The sequence below is a fragment of the Colius striatus genome, chromosome 10 (assembly GCF_028858725.1).
Source record: "Colius striatus isolate bColStr4 chromosome 10, bColStr4.1.hap1, whole genome shotgun sequence".
NCBI classification, from domain to species: domain Eukaryota; kingdom Metazoa; phylum Chordata; class Aves; order Coliiformes; family Coliidae; genus Colius; species Colius striatus.
The window spans coordinates 21089672-21099730 of record NC_084768.1 but is presented as its reverse complement, the minus strand read 5'-3'; the positions used below and the strand labels follow the sequence as shown (position 1 = coordinate 21099730).

General features: G+C 45.4%; 1 protein-coding gene across 3 annotated transcripts in view; it reads right to left on the bottom strand.

Moving 5' to 3' along the window:
* Positions 1-214: 214 nt before the first annotated feature.
* The window catches only part of SMG7 (SMG7 nonsense mediated mRNA decay factor), a 53898-nt gene continuing 44053 nt past the window's right edge, over positions 215-10059 (bottom strand). For all 3 annotated transcript variants that reach the window (XM_062003375.1, XM_062003377.1, XM_062003376.1), the window contains exons 17-22: positions 9135-9500; positions 5293-5373; positions 4523-4682; positions 3069-3239; positions 2834-2985; positions 215-2346 (exon numbers count right to left, since the gene is read on the bottom strand). In XM_062003375.1, coding sequence (XP_061859359.1) covers positions 2233-2346; positions 2834-2985; positions 3069-3239; positions 4523-4682; positions 5293-5373; positions 9135-9500 — 1044 coding nt within the window. In that variant the 3' untranslated portion in view covers positions 215-2232. The remainder of the gene's footprint in view (positions 2347-2833; positions 2986-3068; positions 3240-4522; positions 4683-5292; positions 5374-9134; positions 9501-10059) is intronic.

The following is a 10059-nucleotide window of genomic DNA, read 5'->3' as shown; positions in this document are numbered from 1 at the left end:
TAAAACACATTGCACACAGGCAGCACAAAACCACGATCCAGTATCTGCACCGAGCCCAAGCCAGAATCTCTGCCATTTATTTAGTTCTCTTTCAAATAGAAAAAAGCCACCAAACTCAAAAATCAAACCTTTTTCTGACATCTCCAGAAAAAAATAACACGTTTTTAAAGGCCTGCAGCCAAGCCACACAGGAAATAAACGCTACACACAGACCTGGATGGAGAGAACATAGTTTAATTAAAGGCAAAGCTGATTTCAGCAGCTGCAGTTCTTGCACAGACAGACAAAAAACACAAAAAAAGCTTACGACACGAACCAGTTTCTGTGGGGGGCTCCTTCCCTCGCTGCCCCGGGGCCGGGAGTGGCCCCAGCCCAGGGCCGGGCGCATTCCCCAGGCCAGAGGCTCATGCACAAGTGGATCTGTGCGGCTGCAGGGACCTGGCGCAGCCGGGACCCTGGCACAGCCGAGAGTGGGATGGAGAACCTGGTTAGCTCGTCTGGGGTGCAAGTCAGTGAGGGTTCAACCACTGGAATGTGGCAGCTGCCTGGGTGCACAGCTCAGGACACTAACCGGGAGGGCTGGAGGGAAGGAAGGACAGGGGGGTCGGTTCAGATGACCACCCAGTGGGAACTTCACCTTTTTGGACTTTTTAAAGGAAATACAGCTTCGAAATGCCACAGAGAAGAGTGATGTTGCTCAGGTGGAGATCATGGGGAGCTGCTCGTACCCCCAGGGTGGGGGAATCTGGTCTCCTCCGTCTTCCCTTTTTGTGTTCTTTGGGGCTGCCCAGGCTCGTGTCGCTTCGGCTCCTGCATGTGCTTTGCTTTTGCTCTGCAGCTGACTTCCAGCTCAGAGATCCTGAATCATCACACAAACCCCTACTGCTAAACACAGCAAACGGACGTTGAGATTGTTTCCTTAACTTCCCTGGGAAACCTAACAAAAAAAGCTGTCCTTTTCATTAACGAAGCTTCCAGTCTTCCTTCCCCCTAATAAATAGCAAACAAAAATGTTTTCTTTTTCCCTTCTGCACCTTTTCCTCTATGAGCAGCACTCTGCTTCCTTCCGTGTGAGGGTTACGCACACGCGTGTCCACAGGCGCCTTGCGGTTCCTTCTGGCGCAGACAGTTTGGGGCTGCAGCTGGATGAGGGGTGTTCTGTGGAGCTGAGGTGCTGCCAGGGCTGACTCTCGGCTCTACCCAGCCCTGCTGGACCCCTGATTATTTCCTGCAAGATGCTGCATGTTGGTAATGAAACTACTAAGCGTCTGGTGAAGACGAGAGGATGGAGAGAGAAAGAGAAAAAATAAAACCCAAACCAAAAAGCGTTGAAAGCTTCCTACCTACCTATGAAAATGAGTCAGGCTGTGAATGCACAGACTAGCCTGCCCTTGGTGGGGCTAGCCACTATGCTACAGTAAAACGTACAGGAATCAAACATTAATTTAAAACCCCATAGCAGTTAAGTGGCTTGTCCAGCAGAGCACTGCGATGCTCCACATCACTGGTTACGGCTCCAACACCTGCTGAGAGGAGGGCATTTCATGCTGGAGTCTCTAAGCCACCCGTCGGCTGGCCAAAGCCCGTGGGTGAAGGGTGGTGTCAAGTGCCAGACTCTCCTTCATGAAACTCCTTCGCTAGCCCAGGAGAGAGCCCCATCTTGCCACTAACCGCCTCTGACCAGAACGGCAACTGGGGTTTTCATTGCTACACACTGACTACGAAGCACGTCTGTGTACGGAAGAATTCAGTGTGATCTTACTACCGAGATAGTAATAAAGATGTTTAGGAGTAAATTTCAACTACATTCTCAGTCAGCGAAGCAATCATTAATGGATTCCTAGTTTATCTCCCCAAAGAGAGGAAAAGGATTTAAAAGTTCTCATTGGCTTCTCCCATCTGCCTTTCATTCTCAGCTTTTGCTTCCCATGTGGCTGGGGACATGCACGATGGCGAAGGTGAGAGGCGGTGATATCGGGTCACTGAGTGAGACAAACAGCAGTTCCTCTCTCCCTCCGGAGGGCCCAGGGATGGGAGAGATCCTGATGTTGTTTTCCTCGCGCTGCGGGCGTTTTGTGCACACTCAGTGCGTCGGTGGAGCACTTACGCCCTCCTGACGGCAAGGAACAGAAGAGAGGGCTGCCACCTGCACAGGACCGTGTGGGCCAGTCCTGCAAACCCAACATGCCATGGTTTATGGAGCCTTCGTTTGCAAGGGTCGTCACCTCTGTCTCAGTGCGGCGGGTTCATGGTGCCTTGTCCGCGTTGCTGCTTCTGCTTCTGCTGCATTAACAGCTGCTCCAGGGCTGAGGGTCCAGGGTGCATCATGGAACTGGACCAGATGGACTAAAAACAAACAGCCAACACTAGCACCTCCAGGAGTCAGGCAGCCCCCTCCTCATAGATGAGAAAGCAGAGAGTTTTCTATATTCTCCCTCTTTATCACTCGTACCTGGCTTATCATGAAAGCCATCCAGACTTCAAAGAAGGCCTTCTGAAGGGAGGCTCCTCCTGAATCCTCATCACCATCAAAATCCATCCCACATTAAGGATTACTAACTTTACACTAGTCAAAGCAAATGTTATTTCTTCCAGTTCTGCCGGCCTGGTCTTGTTATGCAAATCTATTCTAGAACAGCAAGAACTGGAAAAACCATGACATCATCCGGCACTGGTCACACCTCCCACATTGCCTGTGTAAGTGAATCTGACAGGAAAACCTTCCTTTTCCAACACTGAACTCTGAGCCTTGCAACAGGCTAACGCCCAGCACCGGATCTTCCAGCCTCCCAGATAAACATCCATTCCTGAGCACTGCTGCAGCCAAACATACCTTCAGGCTCTCCATTAGCACAGCTGAAGAGTCCTCCATGGCAGGAGGGCCTTGGGCTGCCCAGGTGCCACTGGGAGCACTGGACTGGTGCCAACTGCTCTCCGAAGACGATGATGTTGCTGGGAGATAGTCCAGACCAAACCCTCCCATGGCTAAAATGGGAGAGAAAGAAGTTGAAAGGAACGTACCAAAAGCTCTGCAGCAGCAGGGCCACTGGCTGGCCTCATGCACTTGCCTGGCTTATCTGTTTTCCAGCGATCTGCGACTCTCCTCTCTCTGTTGTCTGGAGTCCCAATAGGTCCGAAGTTGGAGAAAGGAACAGAATTGTGGTTATGGGTTGGAGGGGAGCTTGGCAAGCTGCTGGGGTTGGAGGAGTGAGGAGACTGGCTGGCTGGTGTCGAATGATCTAGTGATGAGAACACAAGAGGAAAAAGGTCAAAAGAAACATCAGGAGCCTCCAAGTTTTTAATTTCTCAGTGCTGCTGCACATTGTGCCATCATGCAGCTCTCCAGTGCAGAAGGTCAGTTTTTTATTCCCTTCATTACAAGACTGTAAGGAAGAATCCTGAGTGAAAATTTTTGTGCGTATACAAGAACAGAATGGCTGTGTTTAATGCAAACATGTGCTTAGGAGGAAAACCAAAACCCAGGAGGGCTGGCTAGCCAAAGCGAGTTTTCCCCATGGTTCCTGAAGAACCTTTCTCAAATTTCAATAACCAACAACCTAGAACTAACAAATTACATTAGATCTTGAGCAGTTTGCAAGTTTACACAACTGAAGGCCCAGGTCTGTGAATGCTTTACATTTTTATAACTCTTAAAGCAATTCAGACCATAACCCAATACTGAGTGAAAGAGCACAGCAAGCATAGAAAAGCCTGTCTGCAGGAGAGAAAGATGTCTGAAGACAACACAGCACAGCAGGGTGGCAGGAGACTATTCCATCTTGAACAAAAAAGGTGAAGGGAGAGAAAGCTGAAAGCATATGAGCCATCAGTCCTGCTAGAATAAAAGCACTTTGCAACTCCTTCCATTTCACCCACAATACTTATTCCTGGTTGGCTGCAAAAGTCTCGGTGCAACCAAAAACCTCAACCAGTGCAGATGTTATTTAAAATCCATTCGCATTTTAAGATTCTCCCCTCACACTCATCTCGAGTTTCTAGTGAGGATGAAATAATAAATTATGTTTTATGCATTTGAGATAATTACTAAGGAAAAAGCTGTTTTGCTTTGTAGACTTTTAACAGTAACTCCCCCCTAAAACCAACCCCACCCCAAAAAACCCTAACCCCCCAACCACTGCCATTTTCCTCCAATCTCTTCACTTCTATACCTTTTCTCTCTTTCAAGTATCTACATTCTGAAGCAACACTGAAAGTATATGGATGTTTGAGTTAAAGCTCTGCTCCCAAATGCTTGTCAGGAATCTAAGTTGAAGAGATTTCAGGATTTGACACCTCCTACAACTTTTATCCTGCTTAGCCACTTCAATTAAAATTCAGGTTCTTATGCTATATTAATTACAGAATCGCCTCATATTGCTGAAGACATCTACAGAAAAGCAAACAAATCTTCAGACACCTTGTGAAGCAAGTCTTTTTATTTCCAGTTACACTTCCCTTGGAGCACGTTCAGAATTAAATCCTCTTAAAATCACTAGACACAAGAAAACCACAGCAGTATTACCTGAACTGGCTGGAAGGGATGGAGACCACGGAGTCCCTTCAAAGAGAGAATACAATGAAGTCTCCTGATGGGCAACTGAAGGGGTGACTTCTGTTTTTGTGCTGGTATTCATGTTTTTCCCATACACCTCATTGAACATGCTATTATTTGGGTATCTTTCCTGCAAAACAAAACAAAAAAGAAGATAAGAATTTAGGTACTAGATTTATTTCAGACACTGAGACTGTACCAAGAAAACAATTACAGCTCAAAATATTCTCCTGACTCCTTTTTCACTCCCTAGCCTCTCTCCTCTTTGACCATTTTATTGAAGTCCACCACATTCTGAATCAGGACAGATTTCTCCTGGCTGAACTGCGATGCCTTCACAAATTCTTTACATTCCCAGTACTCAAACACATTCTATCAAGACTGTGCTCAGTCCTCTGGAAGAGAATGGATAAGTCACTGCTCAGGAAATACAAACCTACACAGAACATTTTTGAGATGCACTTTTTCAGTCAATTCCAAGACTACTATGAACAAGTGGCCCATGAACCCAGAAGATTCAAGAATACAACTGCATACCTATAGCTAGGACGAATTTGGGAAGACATCTAATAAAGGCAAAGCTAATCTTATTGATACAGACTGAAATTTGGCACCCACGTGGGTTTATTTCAGGTTTCTGATCTGCTTGAACTAAAGGATATCCCTGAATCTCTGCCATGTCACCTAGTTTAATCCTAAGGTCAAAAAGCAAAGGGCTGCAATCTCTGGTCATCACTTACCTGATTAAGAGAAAAGCCACTGAGGGATAGGAAGGATGATGACTGAGACATCAATTCTGATGGTTTTTCCAGCAGGGACTTCTTCAGAAACCAAAAAGAGAAAAAGATGAGTTAGTGTTGAGTGCAGTGGGCAGGAGGGAAGTATGCTACATCACAAACCAAAGCAGTGGTTTTGGTCATACTGAAAACTCTTCCTTGTATTTTAGCTCCAGCATCTTGGAGGCCAGAGGGAGCAAATTAACAAATGCAGAACATCAGTATTACCCCTACCAGTTGTAATTAATATCTAAAAATCAACAGTCATGACAGCTGAGACTCCCAGTGTCAGCTTTTCAAATCCTAATACACTATCTGATATATCTAGAGCAGAGAGCCCCTCCAAAAAACAACTCACTGTTGAATAAAACTTTGTACAAATGAGACAGAATCCTTCCCAGTGAGCAGAGGACTCCTTCAAACATCATTAGACTCTTGTCTATTGCTACTGTCATATTTTCCAGTTTTGAGAGCATCCCTGCTATAATGACATTCTTCAGCAGCAAGAGCAGCCAAGCACTGTGACGTTTTTAATTGGGTTAAACAGTTTGAGTTTTGTTTAGCATGCTTTCATTTTCATTTTAAATGACTGTAGAGAGGATGAAATACATCCACAATGTTTGAAACAGGAGTTCCAAAACTCCCCTGGGATTCCATGTGAAGATATTACAGACCATGACCTTTTCCATCAGTTACACCACCCCCTCTGATACAGTTGCTATTTCCAATGGAGTATTTCTCACGATTCTTTTTGGTTCCTACTATGATCAAGTAAGGAAATAAAGCATCTGTGAAATAAGCCTATTTAGGGAAGAAATAGGATCAGTTAACATCAATACAAAAAACAAGGAAAAATGATAAAGCTCAGCAGGTGGACAATGAGCACCACCAAACTTAGGCTCAGGATCACCAACCCAAGGAACGAGTGAAGCCCTAAGTAAAACTCTGTGTGATCCAAAATGAAAGCTGTAGTCTTGTTCCAAGTAAAAGCTCTCTTGCACTCATACCACCTTAGCATATCAGATGTTTCTAAATTTATTGTTCAAGCAACACAAACCCGAACTAGCGTCGCTTTCTCTTTAACATGGACTCAATATCTGGCATGTCTTTGCTTTTATCCTGTTCAGACAAACAGCCTCATTTTCTTGGCAGGCAGCTCTTAGCTTGTCAGATTTTCCAAGTGCCAACTCATTACTCTGAAAGCTCATTTTAAAAGGCAGACAAAATTCACACTCTGCATATCCACACAACTTGCACAGAGAAGAATTTCCTTCCATTTGTCAGCAGACAGCAACAGTAGGAGCTTCAAAGGAAGCTGCTGGAGAAGCAGCTATTAGTTTCTCAAAGGTATCTAATGAGACACAAATGGGTGTCTATTTTGCTACTGGCTCCTTGGGATGGCATGTAATATAGTTGAGGAATAGACTTAATCAGAGATTATGAGAAGAGTCATAAATAACTCTTCTTTGTTATTGCTACTAATCTGAAACAGCAGTATTTAATGAACGTGCTTTTAGCCATTCTACAAAGGCATATTGCATTTTCAAGGGCAATTTACAAATTCAGCAGCTCCAAGATCCTCCAGCTCATGAATAAGGAAGGTTTTAACACATAAGTGTAGGGGAAAAAAAAGTATTTCTCAGTCTGTCAAAAATGACTGTATTTCTATAGGAGTAACCAATTATTTAGCCAGTTGCTTGCAATTTTCTTCCACAGCCACCTTGCTCTCTTACAGTCTCCTCTGCATTTTAGTAGAGCAGCTTTCCCCTGCCTTTATGGAATTTTATATGCAGATTATATATAATAAGCCACACTTGTTCTGATGACTACCCACAGCTGAATCCGTGGGTTGCTCCCCCATGCAACTGCAGGAGAGCAAGCGCACTTAATGATGCACCAGTGTCTCTACTGGGGACTGTACTTACAAGAAACCCCACTGATATTCTGATCTCTGACGAAAGTAGCAGGCCTGGATTCAGCCCAAGAGCTACACCCCAAGCCTTCAGCTGGTCTGGACTCTTGCATGAAGACTAGCTCAAGGGTGAGGCAGGAGGACAAGGAGGGATTAGGGAGAGAAGGAATTTCACTTTTCTTATCATTTCACAGAAGAGAGAGAGGCCAGTTAAGAGTGAGAAGCAGCAGTATTACATCAAATACATACAAAGAGGCTTCGTCCAGGAAGAGAGGCGAGAGGCCCCAGCAGAGCTGGGTAAAGATCAGGAGGATTAGAGAAAATCAGCTCTTCCTCCTCCTCCAAGGCAGCCAGACTCTTTAACAGGTCCGGAGGAAGCAGAGGGGAGCTCTTGGGGTCCTAGTGACAGAAATGAGCACAGTGAGACAACAGAAGGCAGAAGAGGGAACAGCAAGAGGAGAGGCTAAGCCACAGCAGACCAAGAGAAAACAGCAAGAGGAAGGTAGCAAGCAGCATGCAGAAGGGCGAGTGAGACAGCAGCCAGCACCAGTGTGTTGAGGTATAGGGAGAGAAAAGGCTGAGGGGAGGACATGACTAACCATGTGCCTAACGCACCTGAGGGGAGCAAGGAGCAGCTCCTGCTCATGAGTGGAGCATGGGCTTCCCATCACAGTGACATCAAACACTGCCCCTGTTCTCACACTCAAGGATGAGGAACACGAAATCCTACAAGCAGTCCTCTATAGCTGACCTGTGACTAACTCAGCTTTCAAGTAAAATTACCTTTGCATCTTCTTCCTTCCTCTATTTGTGGAGTTTAAATCCCATGAGACTTACTTCCACTGCTAATGGCTGCCATGCCAACATACCACTGACCAGACTATGGGGCCAAAACACCCCGCAGAGCACTGGTCCAACTTGACGTCTTGACTTTTGTGAGGGCTGCTTAAAACGCAAGTATCACAGGCACAGCTCTGGCCAACGTGCACTGTGCATGCATCAAGGCAATGCTTCCCTTTTAGGGATGAGAACAAGGCTTTGACCCCATCTCCAGCTGAAAACCACAGTCTGACACCAGAGTAGAGACAGACTCCTGTATATTGTCTGGCTTTTCTCTCTGAAGGATAGGCCAAGTGATCTCAGCTGACCTGCTGACAATTCCAAGTGCATTTACAGAGCCATAACCAACCAAAAGTCTAAAGAGGCCTCTGTTTAAATTTCCTTATAAACACCACCAAAAGCACTCTCAGACAATTCCAGGACTGTTAATAAATAACAAAGACTGCAGGTTTTATAAACAGCAACAGGAAGCACAGCTGCATGAACAGTATTCCATTAGTGCAATCGAGAGCTGAGGAAGTTGTTCAGCTCTCTTGCTGTGTGGTGGGATTTGCAGGAAAAACAAACAAACAAAATCACTCAAGACAAGATTGCTCCTACCATCCTCCATTTCCAACCCCAGTCTGCCTATTTTAGCCTCAGCCATTCAACATACTCAAGATACTACATGGGTGTTAAGTGTCACCTAAAGGGTAATAATTCAACTGCAAATATTGGGATGGCATTCATCAGTTGCCAGACAAGAATCTTCCCCAAAACCATCAGCTGCCATGTTTCTCCACCTGACAGAATCAGTGCAGAGATCAATGTCACATCTACATTCAAAAAGACTTCCACTGACTTAAAATCAAATCTTTAAGAGCTGGATCCTACACGCAGCCAACTAAAACGGCTATTTGCCGGAACTCCGCTTACTGATAACCCATCTCCCTACCAAACAGGCTTACACAGACCTACTGAGACTACAAGGCATTTCTGAAACAGGGGAACTCCTGTACTTGTCAGGAATACTAGAGCCTCACCATTTTTCACCACTTACAGCACAGATTTTTACCTCAAAGGTCATCCTGGAGACAGCATCCTGCTCTGGGCGGAAGACTCCTTGTCGTTTTCCCCTGCGGTCCATGTTGGACTGCTGTGCCACTACCCTGTTGTCAGTCATGCCATAGGAAGAGTCCCAGTAATATTCTGGCACCTTGACTTCTGAGGGGTTCTGGTTATATGGCTCCATTGGGAAAGGCTTCATTTTTTTCTCCAGAGGTTGCTGTTGCATCACAGGAGGCTGTAATGACTGTTCAAATAATTTCAGAGGGTCCTGGGCCTGCAGGTAATAGGACTGCTTTACAGGCATGATCTTCCCCAGTGAGCCTTGGACTTGAGGTGGACTCCAGAGCTGCTTTGATGAGTCTGTCTGTGAATACTGAGGCAGAGACGCATGATTTCACCAGGGGGTAGCAACAATCACAGAACACCTAAGTGCATTCAAACACTCAGCCTGGCTCACTTGTGATAGACACTCCCTGAACATTCTGATTTGCTGTGTTATTCACTAAAATGCACAGTCTGGAAAGGCATCTAATACTCTCTACTCAAGCTTTATGCTAACAGCCAAGTATAATCCTTACTCTAATCCAGTACCTTAAAATCCTTGTACTAAGGTACTTAGACAGCATTTTGCTGCCTACAACAGCAGGAGGGTCTCACTATCAAGTCCACACAAGCCAGAAGGGAGATTTTCTCCAGCATGACGTGAGCATAAAACTAAGGGCTGTGAGAAAACTGACACTACAACCTAGTTAGTCAAAAGCAGAGTGCAGGTGAAGGTTTGGACTCAGTCCTTATTACTCACACAAGAAAACTTTCTAGAGATACCTGATCAGAAATACAACCTTCACATCTTGTAAACAGAAACACACAGAAAACAGATAACCATCTTCCCATTCCAGTAGATACCTTCCTTTCAGTTACCAAGTCACACC